This window comes from Ictalurus punctatus, chromosome 29 (assembly GCF_001660625.3).
Source record: "Ictalurus punctatus breed USDA103 chromosome 29, Coco_2.0, whole genome shotgun sequence".
Lineage (NCBI taxonomy): Eukaryota > Metazoa > Chordata > Actinopteri > Siluriformes > Ictaluridae > Ictalurus > Ictalurus punctatus.
This window is the reverse complement of record NC_030444.2, coordinates 3,285,558-3,305,811: the sequence shown is the minus strand read 5'-3', so window position 1 is coordinate 3,305,811 and position 20,254 is coordinate 3,285,558. Positions and strand designations below refer to the sequence as shown.

General features: G+C 40.9%; 2 protein-coding genes and 1 long non-coding RNA gene across 3 annotated transcripts; 1 reads left to right on the top strand and 2 right to left on the bottom strand.

Moving 5' to 3' along the window:
• Positions 1-1,409: 1,409 nt before the first annotated feature.
• Positions 1,410-6,966, bottom strand: LOC108260921 (uncharacterized). The gene is made up of 3 exons (XR_001811282.3): positions 6,830-6,966; positions 3,979-4,093; positions 1,410-1,819 (listed from the first exon to the last, which is right to left on the bottom strand). It is a non-coding gene; the product is annotated as an uncharacterized LOC108260921 (long non-coding RNA).
• Positions 4,907-14,981, top strand: marchf1 (membrane-associated ring finger (C3HC4) 1). Its single transcript, XM_017461646.3, has 7 exons — positions 4,907-5,442; positions 8,588-8,881; positions 11,957-12,024; positions 12,206-12,727; positions 12,803-12,983; positions 13,317-13,473; positions 13,812-14,981. The coding sequence occupies exons 2-7, from the start codon at positions 8,783-8,785 to the stop codon at positions 14,087-14,089; spliced, it is 1,305 nt and encodes a 434-aa protein (XP_017317135.1). The 5' UTR covers positions 4,907-5,442; positions 8,588-8,782; the 3' UTR covers positions 14,090-14,981.
• Positions 14,982-16,199: 1,218 nt separating this feature from the next.
• On the bottom strand, positions 16,200-19,268 carry tma16 (translation machinery associated 16 homolog). Its single transcript, XM_017461645.3, has 7 exons — positions 19,171-19,268; positions 18,946-19,055; positions 18,207-18,244; positions 17,969-18,053; positions 17,366-17,514; positions 17,224-17,266; positions 16,200-16,578 (listed from the first exon to the last, which is right to left on the bottom strand). Exons 1-7 carry the CDS (start codon positions 19,171-19,173, stop codon positions 16,401-16,403), a joined length of 606 nt encoding a protein of 201 aa, XP_017317134.3. The 5' UTR covers positions 19,174-19,268; the 3' UTR covers positions 16,200-16,400.
• Between the last annotated feature and the right edge of the window lie 986 nt (positions 19,269-20,254).

The window sequence follows — 20,254 nt, the reverse complement described above, 5'->3', positions numbered from 1 at the left end:
ACTTAATAATCGGTTGCATATCTCTTGCTTGCAATAACTGCATCAAGCCAGTGACCCAGTGACATCACTATACTGTTGCATTTTTCTTCTGTGTTGCTTTTCCAGGCTTGTACTGCAGCTTCTTTCAGTTTTTGTTTGTATTGGGGGAAGGTCTGGTGATCTGGTGACTTGGCCAGTCATGCAAGCCCAAGCCATGACACTACTTCCACCATGCTTGACTTATGAGAGTCTATGTTTTGGATCATGAGCTGATCCATTCCTTCTCCACACTTTGACCTGTCCATCACTTATGTAGAGGTTAATCTTGGTTCCACAACTTTTGTGACTCATTCATGTATTTCTTTGCAAAGTTCAATATGACTTTCTGCTTCTTACTGAGCTTGAGTATTTTGCATCTTGTGGTATGGCCTCTATATTTCTGCTCTCGAAGTCTTCTTCAAATGGTGGATTGTGATACCGTCACCGCCGCCCTGCAGAGGTTATTGGTGCTGTCACTAAGTCTTCCCTTTCAAAAGAAACTCAATGTTACATGAGCTTCACACTGTGGGACGCGCCCTCGTACGCGATTGGGCTCAGAACCTGGGGATCCCGTATGGATCTGAGGGGAGCGGGGGAACCAGAGGTGAGCACTGCTCTATCTCTTGCACTTTCCTCTGGATCTGACTCTCCGCTTCTGGGTTTTGGAGCTTGCGTAGCGAGTTCTCCTTCCAGTGTGGGGAATCAACCCACCCTCTCTGACTCAGAGGAGCCACAGGGTGGAGCCAGTGCACCAAAAACAGAAAGCAGCTCTCAATCCTATAAACAGCTGCTCGAAGTGAACACTAGGGCTGTTGAAAAACTGAATTTAGACTGGCCCGGGGAAGAGGAAGTGGCTTGTGGCATGCTGGACGAGCACTTTTTCCCCAGTGAAAATAAATCTCCCTCACATTGCAGAAAACTCCCCATTTTCCCAGAAATACATGATGAAATATCACGCTTCTGGGGAAAACCATACACCGCTGAGCTTGCATAAGTAGCTGGAGTCCGCTAGTGTGCACACGGGCCTTCCAAGAACTGGCATTCCAATAAAGTTCATTACGTTCAGGTGTTCTCAAGATGTTTTGAGACGCTGAAGGTGTGCTACATGACAGCATCAAGGATGGCATTTCCCTGGGGGCTCATAAAATTATTATAACCGTTCAAAAAGAGGCAAAGCACCTACATCTGTCACAATTGCATAAGACAAATAAATTGCATAAGACAAAGACAAAGAAGTCTGATTTAAAAGACAAAGACCCCATCTGATTTACAAAAGTTTCACATTCCAAACATTGCAGATCAAAAAGAGTAAGTCAGAGAGAGAGACAGAGAGAGAGAGAGAGAGAGAGAGAGAGAGAGAGAGAGAGAGAGATAAAACAACTGTATTTTACCTTCAGAGTTAAAAATCTTGTTGCTTTCATGTACAGTACAAATGTGTGTTACAAAAGCCATACACTTCTTCTAAGAGCATCTGAGGTTCTAAGAGCCTTCAATAATCCACGTCAGCACGTTACATCCACACCTTACAGACTTGCCCTTTAGACAAATATAGCCACGCACCCCTTATCAGTCTTTGTTGATGGCTATAAATAATTGAATCTGGAGCCGGCCCCCAAACTGTCCGCTTTTGGATATGCCATATGAAAATCCAACAAGTTCCAACATATAAGTTCTGCTATGCTGGGTCCCAGGAGAGTTTTAAAATTGCATATATCCTATAAGTCTGTTGGTGTAGCTCTCATTCCGAACAAAGCCTAGGCTCAGACTATGAGTGGGTCATGATGTTCTTCGCCTTCTTTAGCTAGAGAGAGAGAGCGAGAGAGAGAGAGAGAATTATGCAATGTTATTTTAGAATTCCTGTAAAACTTGTTTGGCTTGGTCTATATTATTTTTCTTTCTTTTCTTTCAACTGTTGTCCAAAGCTATGTGCAGTGTGCATGATTTCTCTCTTTTCTCTTTATATACCTAATTTAGTTATAAAGATACACTATATGGCCAAAAGTATGTGGACACCTGGCCATCATAGCCATATGTAGTTCTTCCCCAAAACTCTTGCCGCAAAGTTGGAAGCACAGATTTCCCTTCACTGGAACTAAGGGACCTAGACATACCTTGGCACGACAATGCCACTGCCCCACAGCGAGCTCCATGAAGACATGGTTTGCCAAGGTTGGTGTGGAAGAACTTAAGTGGCCTGCACAAAACCCTGACCTCAACCCCACTGCACACCTTTGGGATGAACTGGAACGCCGACTGCACCCTAGGCCTCCTCGCCCAACGTCATGAATGGACACAAATCCCCACAGCCACGCTCCAAAATCTATTGGAAAGCCCTCAAAGAAGAGTGGGGGTTATTATAATAGCAAAGGGGAACTAAATCTTGAATGGGATATTCAACAAGCACATATACGTGTGATAGTCAGATGTCCACATACTTTTGGCCATATACACCAAACAGCCATAACATTAAAACCACCTGCCTTAGATGGTGTAGGTTCTCCGTGTGCCACCAAAACAACTCTGGCCTTTCGAGACGTGGACTCCATAAGACCTCTGAAGGTGTGCTGTGGTATCTGGCACCAAGACGTTAGCAGCAGATCCTTTAAGTCTTTAAGTCTGGGATGTGCTGGACTTTTTTGTCCAGCACATCCCACAGATGCTCGATCAGATTGAGATCTGGGGAATTTGGAGGCAAATCAACACCTTGAACTTTTTGTCATGTTCCTCAAACCGTTCCTGAACATTTTTTTGCAGTGTTGCAGGGAGCATTATCCTGCTGAAAGAGACCACTGCCATTAGGGAATACCATTGCCATGAAGGGATGTACTTGGTCTATAACGATGTTTAACTGGGTGGTATGTGTCAAAGTAACATCCACATGAATGCCAGGACTCAAGGTTTCCCAGCAGAACATTGCCCAGAGCATCACACTGCCTCCGCCGGCTTGCCCCGTAGTGCATCCTGGTGCCATCTTTTCCCCAAGTAAGCGACACACACACACCCGGCTGTCCACATGATGTAAAAGAAAACATGATTCATCAGACCAGGCCACCTTCTTCCATTGCTCCATGGTCCAGTTCTGATGCTCACGTGCCCATTGTAAGTGCTATGGGAGATAGACAGGGGTCGGGATGGCCACTCTGACCGGTTCACCGGGTGTACTCCCTTGGATCATTTTTTGTAGGTACTAACCACTGCATACCAGGAACACCCCACAAGACCTGCCATTTTGGAGATGCTCTGACCCAGTCGTCTAGCCATCACAATTTGGCCCTTGTCAAAGTCACTCAGATTGTTACGCTTGCCCATTTTTCCTGCTTCCAACACATCAACTTTGAGAACTGACAGTTCACTTGCTGCCTAATAAATGTATCCCACCCCTTGACAGGTGCCATTGTAATGAGATAATCAATGGTATTCACGTCACCTCTCAGGGGTTTTAATGTTATGGCTGAACGATGTAGTGTATATCTGATATATCTGAGTGGGTTTGTATGGGTTCACGAATAACAATGCTATTCTATTCCGCTTTCCCATACTTCTTCTTTTCTAAAATGAGGAAAGTCAATACAGATTGTGGCCTTATCCTATTCAGTTCAGTTCAACATTAAAGCGCAAAACACCATAAGGTGGACCACCATAACTTTTTTGGTCTCATATTTGTCCTTTTACCTTCAGAGTTTGAGGTTATAGATATCCATATCAAACAAACAGAGATGAGTCTTTGAAGGAAAGAGCGATCGAGTTTAAAAGTCTGTAGACTTCAGAAGTTAGAAATTAGCTACAATTTTATTGGCACTATTTTATTTTCAAGTGACTAACAAAACAGCTAAACAATTAACGTATAAATGTAGGGCTGACATCAACACAATATATAACGTCAACAATGTCCTTTGCTATGGTTTTAAGTAGCCAGTTACTCCGTTTTAATGCAATTCAATTTTAATGTTGTGTTAGTACCTGTTGGAGGTGTGCATCGCTCATGTATCATGCCATGCAGAGTAAAGAAACTGAAGACTAGCAGAGAAAGAAGAATGATGTAGCATTCCAGCTCTGTGAAGGGAGAGGCCATCTGCTACACACACAAACACACACACACACACACACATACGCACACCAATATTATATTAATTTCGACGGTAAAAAAAAATGGCCAATTCTTTTTTTAAAGTATGCATATGACTTATAGCAATTTTGAACAAAGATGTGACTATTTACAACATTAATTATGCAAATAACCACCAGTTCTATGTTACACTGCAAACTAGCAATGAATAAATCACTAACCGACCTGGACGTTTGGTCCCAAGACACACTAACGTTGATACTTCAACAAACTAAGGCATTACCAAGGCATTATTGCACACAACATACTCCAAACGACATGTACACTGAACACACGATTCTTACTGTTGTGTCAAGACTTCAGCAGGAATCCACAACACTTTTAACACTTTTGGATGCTCGCTGAGAGACGGTTAACCGTGTCTGTAGCTCTGTGTGTTTGTGTGTGTGTGCACTCTGTAATGTAATATGATGGAACAGGTAAAGCCAGTGCCTGGCTCATATTGCCAGCTGAGTTAACCTACTGAATGGTCTGCCTTAGATACCTGCAGTTTGACAGACACATACACACACACACACACACACACACACACACACATACACACACATATACACAAACAAATGTTTACTGAATAATCATCCAAACCCCAGGCTGACTCTGAATGTGTTGTTTGGACAGTATGGGTTCAAATGTTGGGTATATGTGTATCCGTGTGTGTGTGTGTGCTTTCATACATCTTCCACCCCAGCTTGATACCTGTTGTCCTTGGTAACCCTGCTGTATATGCATAATAACAATGTTTGCACACACTGTTTTTGGATTTGGTGTAGCCTGGTAGTTTTATACCCCTACCTGTTACTTGTATTTGGTGATCTTTGCTTTGCTTTAAATCTTCGCTATTTGCTCTACTCTCTGGTTATGCCTATGTACAGTATAATGTAGCAGGTGATGGGTGTGGATTAATGGAAAAGAGTCATTAGCATTGAGTCATTGAGTCATTGAGTCTCTTCTTCCAACCACAGTGTCCCATTCCTACCACTCTGAACAATGGAACAGGAAGTACAAGTTCAACCAATCAACCATTGGTTCTTAACAGAGCAGCAGTTCTTAACCTTTTTGAGAGTGCCACCCATTTTTAAGAATGACAAACGTTTCGTAATACTCACACAGTGGGATGGTTGGGCGTTGACTATTAATGTTATTTAATGGGATGAATTTGAATGTTTTGTACAGCACTTTGGATCAGCTGCTGTTGTCTTTATAAATAAATTTGACTTGACTTGACTTTGACAGAGGATGCGAGATGGTCCCGTCATGGCTGAGATGGGCTGAGGAAAAGACGCAAACTCTCTTTGACCGTGAGTCTGGCTCTATACTTGCTCTTCTTGTATACCAGCACTGAAAAGTGAATGTTTTTTTCAATGCCTCGTCACTTAGTTCTCTGTATTCGGCGTGTACGGATATCCAAAAATCCACCCGTGGCTTCTCTGTGAACCTCTGCGTACAATCGTTTTAAATTAAAAGTTTTCCCGTGGCCCCCCTTTTACCACTTTGTGACCCCCAGGTTAAGAACGGCTGAACATGAGGTTATATACCACAGTGTTTTATACCAAAAATAATCATAAGTAGGGGCAACTAAACACAGGTGATGGAGTGGAGAATAGACCAAACATGTGATACGGCTGTAAACAAGGAAGGATTTCCAATTCAGGATGTATTCCTGCCTAGCGTCTAGTCTTCACTGGATAGGCTGCGGACTCACCGTGTCCCTGATCTGGATAAAGAGGGTGCTCGAGATGAATGAATCAGTGAATCAGTTAATGAATCAATAATTGAGCCAGTTGAGGTGGTTCAGGCATCTGGCTAGGATGCCTCATCGATGTGTCTCTGCAGAGGTGTTTTGGGCATGTCCAATGGGAAGGAGACCTCAGGACTGACCAAGGACTAGATGTAGAGATTATATCTCTCATTTGGCTTGGGAGCACCTCGGTATCCCCGTTGAGGAGCTGGAGGAGGTGGCTAGGGGGAGGGAGGACTGGGCATCTCTGCTTAGACTGCTACCCAGGCCTACTGTAGGTAAGCGGAAGAAAATGGATGGGTGGAAGGATGGACGGATGAATCAATTAGTGAATCAAATAGAGCCATTGTAAAAAAAAAAAAAAACTTTCGAAAAATCCAAATAATCAAGTTCTGGAAAATATTGTCCGTAGTGTGTGAATGGGTGTGAGAATTTGTCGACGATTGTGTCCTGCTATGGGTTGGCACCTTGTCCAGGGTGTCCCCCGCCTTAGGATAAGTGGTATGGAGGATGGATGGATGGACATATTATAGCTTACTATGTACCGTATATAGGAAGGGTATAAATAAAACCAAACACTGCATTTAAGCAGAAACGTGTGTGTTTATTCTTAATTTTTTTAACAGCAGTGTAATTTGCTGCTTGCAGCCTTACAGACAAATATTTCCTACACAGATTATCGTTTTGACGCGCCATCTTTGAAAACGTGGTTATCGCACCTATCTGTAGCCAGGCATGCAGGAAGTGACAAAATCTGTTTAATCTATTGCTTTATCAATATGTCTGTTGATTTTTTTTATTATTATTATCTCACTTTGCATTTAGTAAATACTATACATGTAAGAATATTAACAGGTACGTGCCTCTTTTAATGAGATTTATTCATTCAGTCATCCGTTTATTATTAATTATTTCTAATAACTGGATCAATAAAGTTAGATGCTCACCGTTTTCTTTTTATCTGTCATCTATTGGCTGGTGGTTGAAGGATCGTTAGGTCTCAGCAATGCTGGAAATGGACTTTGGAGCAGAGTATTTATAGTTTTCAACACCTTTGAGAATCATTGCGTGCTGCTATCACAAGCCCGATCAAGACGTCTAACCACAAACCAATTGTGCTGTTTATGCCATGTTTCTCTTCCTTGTTTTTTTTTTTTTTTTTAGTCAGGTTCCCACAACATGAAATGAAAGAAAGAAAACAAAAAGCTGGTTATAAACAATAAATGAAACGCCATCTTTTTTCTTTCGGATGTTTTTTTAATGATTCATTTCAACAAAATGGAGAGGTGAAATATAGCAGTATAAAGGAATAAATACTAGGTATAATAATAAAGGGTAATACTAAAGTAGTATTAAGGGATAAATACTATATTTAATATTCAAATAATAATTTCAAAGGTTTTTTTTTTTTTTCATCAGACTGCTTGTTGTAGTTTACTGCGTCCCAGTGAGGCTTTAAAATCAATACGTGTCAAAATAATGAGAATATTAGCTAGTAAAGGCTAACCTAACAGGATTTCTAAGTGGATTTTCAGCTATAAATATATTATACATCATTACATCAAGTGGTTTGCTCATCCAGGTATTACTTTCACCAGTCCTCCTACCCTATCAGCACTAAAATACTTTAATCAGTGGAAACATTGATTAAATGTAGAAGGACTAACCAGTTAACAACATTCTTACCTCAGTTCATCCACCTTTTGTCCTCGTTAGTAATGTAAACATGAATCCATGCTCATCTCTATGTACCAGGTGCAGAGAGGTGAGTGAATTGGATTTTTTCCCCTAGACTTTTAAAAAAATGTAAGTCCAACCACAAACCCCTTAACCAAGTTTCAAACACTGGATTCACAGATTTTTCTCTGGCCAGTTAGCATGGGCTAGGTTGACGTTTGGGCTTCCACATCATTTCCACACTCAGCTACAAGCTAGATGTGGTTTTCCCAGAGTCAGCCAAGCATCACCTGCATATAAACACTTTCTATGGCAGACCATATGCATGCCACATGAGGGACACACATATCGCTTGTGCCAGATACTACAATGTCGGCGGTGAGACAAAAGACAAGTTCCCACCAATTTTGAAGGTATAATAAAACATATATTGCTCGGATCTGGCCCGGGTCTGTTTGCCATATCTTGGCCAAATGTACAAGATTACAGCCACATGTGGATTCTATTTGACTACCTGCTGATAGTGGTGCAGGTGGGATTTAGCACTCGCTTCATCTCTTCCTTAAAAAAGAGTGATGTGGCAGCACTTTAATTCTTTAGTCTGACCAGCTCTCTCTCATCTCGTCATCTGTGCCCTCTGTACACACAGATCAGCTCCTAAAGCTTCAGCTTTCATGCCGGGTCTGTGCTGTAATGACACTTGCATTGGCGTAAAATGATTTGCCAAAATTACTAGAAATAAACCACACCAATGTAATTACACAATAAATAGGAAAATGATATGTGTTTAATTCTATTACTGTAAGTGTTCATGCAAAAAGGCAGCTTCTCTGTGTGTGTGTCTGTGTGTCTGAAAGAGGATGAGCCCCTGTGTGGAGGTCCTGTGAGTCTAAGTTGATTAGCTGCTCCAGGGCCATAGGAGAGGAGATTTCAGGACAAAATAACCACTAAGTCCTCACAACCACGTGTTCAGTGACCAGTCTAATACCATTAGTGTGACGTTCTCACTCACTCTCTCGCTCTCTCAGGTGGACCGTCGACAGCCAGGCTCTACTGAGTAAGGCCTCACTGACTTTCTGGATTTTACTATGCCTTGTAGACCGGATTTCAAGGATATGTGCATTTATGTTCTTGAACGTGCAGCAACCATGTGAATGGTCTAGTTTGTTCCCGTTGGACGACTAAGCGAGGAGAAGTATCCCAGGATCCACTACACCGTTAAAATGCCTGTGCATCAGATATCCGTCAAGCCTATTAGTAGGGATTCCACGTGTAATGGCCAGGGCAGCATCAGAACCAGAAATAAGCGTAAAGAAAATGAGGTGAGATCATGTGCGTACATCACCTTTATAGATATCACACTTTGGGTTTGATAATATAGATGTCCTGTAGTAAAGCAGTTGCTGAAGATGAATTCATGTATTGTATAGTCAGTGTATGACAGCGTATGTGTAATTATACCACAGCGCTGATGAATTCTCAAATCTGATTGGTCAGAAGGTGTTCTTTCATTTCCGATAACAGCAGCTCTGGCAGCAGTTCCAGCTATAATCCCAATCACAAGTTTATATTAATTCACTTGCTCTAATATGTTATCGTTTCCATAGTAACAGCTTATTCAAACAGACTTGTACGGTACATGCTGTACATAATCCGAAACACACAGAGGTAAAGCCGTATGTAAAGGAAGAACCTCCAGAACAGAGGACATTGCAGTTTCTTGGTAACACGACAGGCTGCATTTTCTTTCCTAACAGGAACTAGTGTGTCTCATAGACGTCCCACAACATTAAATGGCTAAAAAGCATGACGTGTCGATCATTAATAAATTAAAATAATTCACCGTTGGCAAGCCGCTGTGATATAAGAGGAATAAAACGCTTCAGGAAATGCTGTGGGGAAATAATCAGCTTCTCTATAACAGCACTCCCTGTCGTTTTATCTCTTAACTTGTTTTCTTGTATCTAGTATCTTCATCTTTTCAGTGCAATGCTTTGAGAATAAATCTGATTATATTACTTTGAAGCATCTAAATGTTTAGACACTTTAATATTAGGGTTAAAGAGTCAGATCAGCAAAGCAAATAAAGCTTCCAAACCGGATTTGGGTCTGGGACTGGATGGATCCCAGACTGAGACTTGACCCAGGGATAGAGGCCAAGCATGAGGTATGATCAGTGCCAGAGACCAAAACTGGAGCAGGATCTAAGATCTGAAGCTGTGATGTGGCCAAGGAGCAGAAATAGACAGTGAGATCAGTGCTAGCTTGGTGACTTTTGTGTACTGAAACATTACAGCAGTGTGGACAAATGCCATCTTCATACTTTAACAATTGAACACCTATCACTTCTATAATGATGAACCTTTCATAGATAAAAGTATTGGCCCTGTCACCAAGACAATATCCCTTCTGGCAACATAGTACTTAGATAGTACTTATTGTTTAGCATGGTGTGGTAGTATGTAGTAGAACACCTCATTTGTCCTTAAAATTCTTAGCGTTGATGAGAATGCGTGTCATTTACATACCACTGCCTTACTATTATTAATTATAACAATACAATGGTAAAACTGACAAACTTGGTCTTGTCTTTTTCCCCTCACGATTTCCTTTAATTTAATCCTCACCCTAAACTCTGTACATTTCCTATTGATGGTCTAAGAGTTAACCCAGAATGTTGACGCATGTATTGGTGGAGCCTTAATAAGACTATAGAAGTCGTAGTATCATATGAGAACACGTATAGGTCTCTTAATGGTAGGGTTTTAAACATAGAACGCACCAAGGTGGTTGAAACTCAGCATCATTAGTAATATTAGTGTTAGGTTCATAACGTATATGCATAGGTACATGTTTAATCCTTTGTCTTTAAGTAGTAGAAGTATAGCATTCTTTTATGCTCCAGGTCAGGTGAGTGGACATTTAGGATCGCTATCTGGAGGTATGCTGTATGGAAGAGTCCTGATTTACCTCGTGTTGTAATATGCACAGCTGCAAAGTGCTCATTGCAATGGCACTGTTGCTCTTTCAAGATGAAACGGGCCTGTTTAGGATGTTCATTACGCCCACAACGTTAGGCAAGTGCATTCTGGAGTGGTATGGCAAATTCGGTCTTTTGGTCACTTACATATTTCCTTCATTTTATTCTGAATTGGCTTCACGGTTGTACAGAGCAAGCTAAAGATCCTGAGACAAAGCAATCAACAGCATGACTTCAATGACTTGCTTTAGAGTGCAGACAAATGAATCTTGCTCATGCTTAGAATGGCGGAAAACATGACGCTGTTCTTGAAAATGTTAATCGGGGAACGCTTAATTGTGTGAAAATAGTTTCATTCTCAATGCAACAATGCATGTTTCCTTGTCAAATTATGAAACTGCTCATCTTTTCTCATCTTTGAAAGCAGGACCTGTCTGATTATCAAGCGAGTCCTGAGCAAATCCGCAGTGAATTTGATTTAAGTTGCCATTAGGGGTTTAACTTTGAGTTATAAATGACCTAGTACAATAACTATACGACAAAAAAAAAAGAAAGAATGCTTTTCTCTTTACATTTTGATGGTATAATTTTTATATGTAAATAATTTTACAGTACAGTATAATATTAGTAAATGTTTGTTACATTGACTAAATATGCAATTCTGTCTAAAATGTTATCTAACTTAATTTTTCTTGATGTACTGTGTTCCTGTAATGTTTTTTTTTTTTAGGGCCTATGAGGCATTGCTCACAATGTCAACTCAAAATGGCAGGAAAAATCAACAGAAATACTTAGGACTGACCAAAATGGAGGCTAAAAATTCAAACAAACAAGCAAACAAACATAAAAGATTGGTAAAGGGAAGATTATGAGCATTATGAGAAAAGAGTACCTTTTTCCCACCAACGTTCTGTGTTTGTGTTCCTGAACTTCACTGAGATGCATATGTTTAATAAGAACTTATAAATTGTAAGATGATTTGCTTTTGAAACTAAAGTGTCTTAACCATGCTGAAAAGTAGTCATGTTCCCACGCACAAAACAGGCCAGGTTTCTTTATCCCGGCTTTGGTTCGAGTAATAGGATTGGTTTGTCTTAGAGCTTTGGTGACGTTAAAGTAAAATGTTACTTCAACTCTGCTAGAAAAGCATTTACTGTGGGCACCCTTTGGCCATTTTTAAACAAACCAATAGAAATCTGTGGAGGAAAACGAAAATTTGTTTATTTTGTTTATCATTTGCGTAATGAGAGAAGTGAATTGTGAAGAAGACATGATGTCCTGGGTTTGTTAAATGACAAATTTATTGTGTCACTGACTTCATGCTGACAGCCAATAGCTTGAAGCTTGAACACCAGCTGGTGTTCTGTATTGGTTCCATGTCTCCAGATAAATCTTTTATAAATCTATGTTGTTTTAGGCACATAGTTCCACCCAGGGGGCAGTACTCACTGGCACATCACAGCCTTCCTGTCTGGAAACGAAAAGGTGAGTGGAGCTAAAGCTAATGTGCCATGACTCTGAGATCTTCATATTCTCTCTAGAATTGAATTTCCTTATGTTTGGAGAAAAAACAAAACGATTTAGATATCATAGCAGATCTAGAATTACACATTAATATTTATATTTGCTTCTGTTTATCTTATGATTTCAACTCTGGAAATCCTAGCCCAGATCATACCACAGCCATCATTTCTGTAAGCCACACCCCCATCACTAAGCAACAGGTGAAGCGTCGTTACCGGCAGCAACGGAAGAGCGGTGGTTGCGTCGTAGAGTGTGTGGACCAGTCAAAGAGCGCACACACCCATAACGACTCATCTTCGGGAGACGAACAGTACCACAGGGCAGCTCGATCATGGAGCCGTGAGAAAGCCCGGCGCAGACGACGCCCACGCGTGCTCCCGTGCTCCCGTAAGGATGAGGCCCAGAAACAGGACCTCCAGACCTCCCAGGGGACATACTTAAAGATGGAGGAGCTAGACAGCAAGTCAGCCAATCACGCCAGAGAGAGTGAGTGCGGCACTGAAAAGGGTAGCGAGGACGAAGAGCCAATCACGAAGACGTATGAGGAACGAGGATCAGGAGACGCAGATATGGCCATCCAAACAGCTCAGAAGTACACAGAGGCGTCCAATCAGAACGGGAAACTACAGGAAGCGTGCACTGATGATGAACTAGAAGTGTGCAGGTGAGAGAAAAAAAAGAGAAAACATAGAGAAAACATATTGAATGGTATTCTGTTAAAGGTTTGTTGTGTGTGTAGGATCTGCCACAGTGAAGGTGATGAGGAGTGTCCTCTCATCATGCCATGTAGGTGCACAGGTAGTCTACGCTTCGTGCACCACGCCTGCCTGCACCAGTGGATCAAAAGCTCAGACACGCGCTGCTGTGAACTGTGTAAATACAACTTCATCATGGAGACGCACCTCAAACCCTTGCGCAAGGTCTCTTTCTCTACACACAAGTACAACACACTATCTCGCTTATACACAAACACGCCAATGGGTTCGTCATTGAATCATGCCACAAAGTCCTGCACATCTTCTTCTCCTGCATGCATACACACAAACAACGTCATTATGGAGACATGTCTAAGAAATGTCTAACCCTCAAAATCAGACCATGAATGGTTCATGTCCACTTCCTCTTCCTACGTATATCTGCGTTTAATAAGATGTTTAAGGCTTTCTGATGTCGACTGGGTTCTGATGTGAACGCAAAGCTTCTTTCTCAGTTTATTTCGCTGCTTTTACTCGTTCAGTCTCTCTCTCTCTCAGTGGGAGAACTTGCAGATGTCTACAAACGAGCGCAGGAGGATCTTCTGCTCGGTGATCTTTCACCTGGTGGCTGTGGCATGTGTCGCCTGGTCGCTCTTCACCTTCATCCTCAGGAACCACACTGCTGAAGGATTACAGCAAGGCAAAGAGCACAATGGTCAAATCTCTCTCTCTCTCTCTCTCTCTCTCGTGTTCTCTTACACTCACAGTATTATTTATACCACAGAATATTTTTTGTATAACAACAGCTCTGTTAGTGGTGTTTATTTTTTATTTGTTCATTCGAATACGTCATCGTTTCTATAGCAACGACTTATATGGATGATGCTCTGTATAATAAGTCTTAGTGTAACAGTAAGGTTGGGAATCGCACCACCTTGTTGTTGATTATTTTCCTAGAACAACATGACCCACGCTATGCTCAGGTCTTACTGTAGCTGTGTTCTTATTGGATAAATACAGTGTTGCTGCAATTGTCTCCTCTTGATGTTGCAGGACTTCTGGAGAGGCTGTTCTGGACCAAGCTTGGCATTGTGGTCCTCAGCGTGGTGGCAGGCCTCATCTTCATGTACATCCAGTGCAAAGTTTACCTAAACCTGTGGAGGCGCCTGAAGGCTTTTAACCGTGTCATTTTTGTGCAAAACTGCCCAGACTCGGTGTGCAACGGAGCTGAAAAGGCCCCGCCCCCGCACATTGTTCCCAACCACCAGACCCAAACAAACGTTACCTGCCCTGTCCCTGCAGGAGGAAGTGCAGATACGGTTCCTGTTTGATTTTCTATTCAGATGGTGGTTCAGATGTGTTTCTGACTGTCATGGGAAAAGAAATTTAATTCAACTGGATATGGACAATGGGTAGCTTAACTTCAAACAGAGCACTCAGAAATCAACCGAGACTTTGGCCATCTCAGAAAATCGTATAATTTCAAAGCCAAATCTACCGCTTTTACACACCAGGAACATTCGACAGAACCCAAAAATCAGTATTAAGTACAAATGCTTGAACGATCCACTAGCTGGTGCTCCATATACATGTCTCATAGATAAGATTCCCTTAGTTTTCAGTGACAGTTATTCTTTAAAAACGGTTTTGAATCAAGTCAATTAATTTGTAAAAAAAATATATATATATATTTTTGGAATGATTTTACAAAGCGAATTATTTTTGCTCTTTCTCTCTTTGCTCTGGTTGTTTTATAGCAAAATACAGTAGGAAAGCTGGGCACTTGTGTCCACTCTAATCACTAATGATGTTTGATTTCTTTTTCACACGTTTGACTGGAGTACTTTTCCTTGATGCAATAATCTTGATGTAAAAACCGGTGTCTGCGATCATAACACTAAGGTCAATTATTTGACACTTTCATCCATGAATCTCAAAATGCGGGTCCGTGAAGCATAAGCAGGGTGTGTACATGACAATGCACTTGTTTAAAGTTGTTTGGTGGTGCCAGAGCTAAATTATTCAGCTGATGATTGTTTTGAATGACTTATTTGTTTATATTTCTGGAAACACAACCAATGGATTCCATTAGAAAACACTGGGCTTCATTTATCAAGGTGGATATGAACAACGTGGATGTGAATATATATTTTATATATAAAATTTGTTTCACTCTGCCCAAGTTTTACATTCTTTCCTACATTCTTTTGAATAAAATAAAATATCAGATGCAACGAGTGCCATCATTTACACATTTGAATGGTCATGTAATACAAAGTAAATGTGATAACATGAAATTAAAATGACCTTATACCATGGGCATTATTTTGACTCAGGAAAGCGGTCATTTGCTGCTATTGTCAAGCAAGTGTTTGACGCCGTAGACAACAGGGCTTCGTTCATTGAGAGTAGGCTAATGGTTGAAGCAGGAATTTGGCCAATAGTTTCTGAGAGCCTTTTATAATCGACCAATTGGTGCATGAGAAGGCGGGAATTACAGAGAGGGGTTGAAGCAATGCAAATACGCGCACACATGATGCAGTATTAGACCATAAGCACATCATAATGAAACTAAAGTCGAATCCCGGACACTCTCCCGAATTTTTAAATCCCATCCGGACGCTTTTTTTAAGGTCAGAAAAAGAGGACGCATGGTCACCCAAAGAAAACCATTTAAGAGAACAATTTGTGTTCATTTCTAGCAAATTAACTTAAAATTTGACAAATTTAGATGTATTTGTGCCTGCACCAGTTGGTTGCTCACGTGAGCCACGACTGGCAAGAGAGAACCAGAACTATAATCAAACAGCTGTCTATATTGTTATGCCAAAAGATTCATTTCTTTAGGTTTAAATTTAAAAAAAAATTGTAATCCTGATAGTATTTCTTTTTCTTTCTTTTTTTTTTTTTTTTACAAAATGTCTTGACCTTTTATGGAGTGTTGTAGGCGGCACAACATGCGAACGTATCCAGAACGCGCTTTTCACTTTAAAGCTGGTCAACATACGCACACACGTATAAACAAAAATCTTTTTTTTTTTTTTTTAATCTAGCAATAAATTGTAGCTCATTATGGCTTACCAAAACATTTACACACAACCTGACTAAAAGATGGATAAACGAGGGCCACTGTGAGCAGGTACAAATCAAAATGAAATAATATAACAACAGCGGGATTGGTCGGAATTCTTTCAGGAGCGGGATTTTAAACATGCAACGATCTCGAATTCCAAGGGTTCAACTAATAACTTTGACTTGAGCTGATAAAGTAACGGGACAGTCTGTCATATACGGACATGTCTTTCACCAAAGGACGAAACACTAGCATGGAACATACAGGGACTCCATGCTTGGTCCTGAAACCCAGACCCAAGTATGGAAGATATGAATAGATCAGTGATAACGGAAGTCTAATAAATCGGTATAATACATCTGACTGTAGAGATTTAAATAGGGATTTGTTTTTATTTTAAAATGGATGTGGCAGTATCACAGAACCCCAACCATATTCTATACACATACATACACACAGAAAATCCTGACACGAATGAACTTCCATCACTTTGCACTCGAATACACACTCTGTATCAGTCATCCACACCAAACAAAACAATCACGAGTTTAGTCCAGAGCTGTTTGGCATCATGCTTCATCTTCCAAAAGCTCTACATCAGAGTCCTGAGACACATCCTCCTCCTCAGCTTCATCTTCCTCATGCTCCTCTTCTTCAGTGTGTGTTTCTTTTACTGCAGTATTTTTCTTCGCCGAAACCTTGCGCATCTTGATATTAGGCAGTTTCTTCAGGTCACCGTTCCACTCTCTGTTAAACAAATAACAACCAAAAGTTTACACCACTCTCAGGTTCTCAGTCACCCAGAGACATTTCTCTTGCGTTACATTCAATTCAATTCAATTTTATTTGTATAGCGCTTTTTACAATAGACATTGTCTCAAAGCAGCTTTACAGAAATATCAACATGGTATACAGATATTAAAGGTGCGAATTTATCCCAACTGAGCAAGCCACTGAGTGGCGACGGTGGCGAGGAAAAACTCCCTAAGATGTTTTAAGAGGAAGAAACCTTGAGAGGAACCCGACTCAGAAGGGAACCCATCCTCATCTGGGTCACAACAGTTAGTGTGAAAAAGTTCATTATGGATTTATATGAAGTCTGTATGGCGTTAGGAGCAGCCGTAGTCCCAGCAGTCTGGAATTAAAGAAGATTTGAGCTCCATCCAGAGGCAGAAAGGATCTGGATCTCTAGTATCTCCATAAATCCGTGTGGGGCTCGGCGAAAGACACATACATATATGCTACATTCCCATCGTTTGATTTCCATCCTATATTCCTAAGCAAGTAGGTTGTATATACACAGCATCCTCCAGAATTATTCTTGAAGGGTGCCAATAATTCTGGAATGTACTATAATTATAACATCACCTCACCTCAATTCGGTGTTCTCACCTGAACGTCTTCAAATGTTTGCTGTTGATTATATCTGGGATCTCTGTGAAAGCGAAGGAAGATGAAGTGAATTTTAAAAAAATATATATATATATACACACATCAATGGGGTTTTGGATAATAAATGTGAAAGATTACTCACCGAAGCCGTTCCCCTCGTACTGGGCTCGCTCTCTTTCCATCGTCTGCTTAATGACGGTCTCTCTGGAGAAGTGCAGTCGACCCTGACGCCCTTTGATGCTGTTGGCCAACTCGATTTGCTCTAACTCGCCATCAAATCGGTGCAGATACCTGTTTAAGACAGCACACGCTGGCATGACTACATCACGAGGTCCACTCTCAAGCTGTCCGCACGTATCCTCAGGTCAAATTGAATCGTTTAAAGGTGTTTAAGTACCGATTACTTGTATTCAGTGCCAGAAAGGCTGGTTTGAGTATTTCAGAACCTGCCTGATTTTCACAAAATGGTGCGAAATGCAAAAATACAACCAAACATCATCATCCAGCAGCAGTCCAGTGAAAACGCCTTGGTGATGAGAGATCATAGGAGGATGCGCAGACTAGTTAGATGCTGACAGGAGGTCTACGATAACCACTCTGTACAACCAGGTTGAGCAGAAAAGCATGTCAGAACGCGCAAACTGGAGGCGGATGAGCAACAACAGCGGATCACACGGGGTCACGAATGATTCGTTCGAACATCCGAGAACACGCTATTAATAGCCATTCGAACGGACGGTCTTACCTCTCGATGATTTCACAAGCGTCTTGTTTGGAATATTCGACCTTTCCTGAGTCCAACTGACTTTGGAACCACGAAAGTTTTTCCCCTGTGGACGGAACAGGACAGGTAACGCTTACAAACTCGTACTAAACAGCAATGCTCTGTAAACGTATTAAGTTCTTATAATGATATATAAATTTATTTTTTTTTAAAAAAGCAAGAATTTACCAGAGGGCTATGAAATACTTGCAAGACTTACGAATTAAGTTTAAACGCTGGGCCTTTTCACTTTTCAACCTGAAAAATAAATAAATAAATAAATAAAATAAAAATGGATTAGTTGACCGATTATTTGTCATTATTTTGATTACTCGATTATTCGGATGGGGTGGGGCAAACGTTCAGTGCCTTTTGTTTATATAAAATAAAATCCACATACTGAGGGTTACAAATATAAACTTTACACAACTAAAACTTTACACAACTGTTTGTCCAAAACAAAAAAGAACCCAATACACTGCACCTTGTGGTTTGTTACTCACTGTCTTTAGGAATATTATTTTCCTTGTTCGCACGCAGACCGACGAATCGATAATGAGATTCGTTTTCATAATCGATTATTATCGATCAGTTGTTGCAGCTCTTTTTATATATATATATATATATATATATATATATATATATATATATATATATATATATATATACATGGGTTGTAAATATTAACCCATACATGGGTTGTATTAGCAAAGTGATTTGTGTCATCTACTTTTACTATGAAATGGCTACTTATTCAAGTGAAATGAGGAGTTGTGAGATGTGTGCATGTATTCAACAAGTCTATGGAGACACAATATCTGGCATAATTCATAAACAAAAACACACACAAGACATAATAGCTAAGAGTGTGTTTCCTCATTAGTGCATGTTTGTAAACAGTGAATGAAGGAGCTGTCCACTGTCCACGACAAAGCAGGGCACTACACTTACAGACTTACCTCTCTTTTCTGTCCTGTCTGTGAGCTGATCTGGCCAGACACGCAGCTTTTCTGCTATAAGGATGAATCACTTTCTTCTCCACCGCGCTCTTCCCTTTCAATGCTTTCGGCTGTGGGGATAAAAAAATATATATATATGATTAGATAAATATATGATTTAACACACGCTCGTAGTGCTTTTTATTTGTCTACATCAATCTAAACGTATCATATAAACACCCTTGCCATGTCTGCTGCTTTAAGTTTGCGCCTTGCACGTGTGTTGTTTATGGTCCGTCTGTGTTTGCGCTCCCGAGTTTCACGTACGGACACAAAAGGTTCCGCTTTGTTAACGAAGACTGAGTCAATGAGACCTGCCCTTTTGAGCATCTAAAAATGTACAGGTTATAATGTAGGAGGTTATTATAGCAGCAAAGGGAGATTAAATCACTATTAATGCTTGTAGTTTATGTAATAGGATGTTCTGCAAAGCACATATGGGTATGATGGTGAGGTGACCGCCTACTTTTGGCTTTAGAGTGTATGTACATGACAACAGAGGGTCAGAATTGGGGAATTCAGTGGACGCTTTGGTCTCACCTGGACAGACTTTATAGATGACATAGTTCTAGCATTTCACTAACACCAGCACATGGAATCCATGATATCCTGGTTAGTGGTCATATAAGCCACAGACAGGCCTAACCATTAATAATGCCAAGATCATGTGCATAAACAACACCAGTGACAAGCTGGGGGACCTTGGCAGCGCCATGAACAAGGATGGAGGGATGGACGCAGACATCCAGGCAAGTATAGAGAACGCAGAGATAGCCGTCCAGGCCCTGGAAACCTAAAAGGTAACCAAGAACACTAAGATCTGAAGATTTAACCCAAGTGAATACAGGGCTCGTCTACGGCTTACAGACAGCAGCTAAGTCAAACACAAAACTGGAAAAAGACCAGGCATCTTCAGCTTGGACAGTTGCATGAAGGTGTACAGAGGCACACGGTGGCTTAGTAGTTAGCACGTTCGTCTCACAATGCCAGGGTTGGGGTTTGATTCACGGTGGTGTGCAAACTCTGCATGTTCTCCCTGGGCTGTGGGGTACCCCAGCCCTAAGACATGCATGGTAGGCATGATTGGCATGTCCAAAGTATCTGTAGTGTATGAATGTGTGTGAGTGTGTATGTGATTATGCCCCGCCTTGTGCCCAATGCTCCCTGGGATTGGTGCTAGGTTCCACTGCTTATAACCCTGAAGGATAAGCAGTATAGAAAATGGATGGAATATAAAGTCAACAACATTGCTATGCTGTATATACCTTTG

Excerpts from the sequence above, each read along its gene's own strand:
- tma16 (XM_017461645.3), bottom strand. Across the intron at positions 18,245-18,945 it reads AGACAGGACAGAAAAGAGAG|GTTGAAAAGTGAAAAGGCCC; the intron begins GTAAGTCTGTAA and ends TTTATTTTTCAG. Across the intron at positions 17,267-17,365 it reads GTACGAGGGGAACGGCTTCG|AGATCCCAGATATAATCAAC; the intron begins GTGAGTAATCTT and ends TCGCTTTCACAG.
- marchf1 (XM_017461646.3), top strand. The coding sequence starts at position 8,783 with ATGCCTGTGCATCAGATATCCGTCAAGCCTATTAGTAGGGATTCCACG. Across the intron at positions 8,882-11,956 it reads ATAAGCGTAAAGAAAATGAG|GCACATAGTTCCACCCAGGG; the intron begins GTGAGATCATGT and ends ATGTTGTTTTAG. Across the intron at positions 12,984-13,316 it reads ACCTCAAACCCTTGCGCAAG|TGGGAGAACTTGCAGATGTC; the intron begins GTCTCTTTCTCT and ends TCTCTCTCTCAG.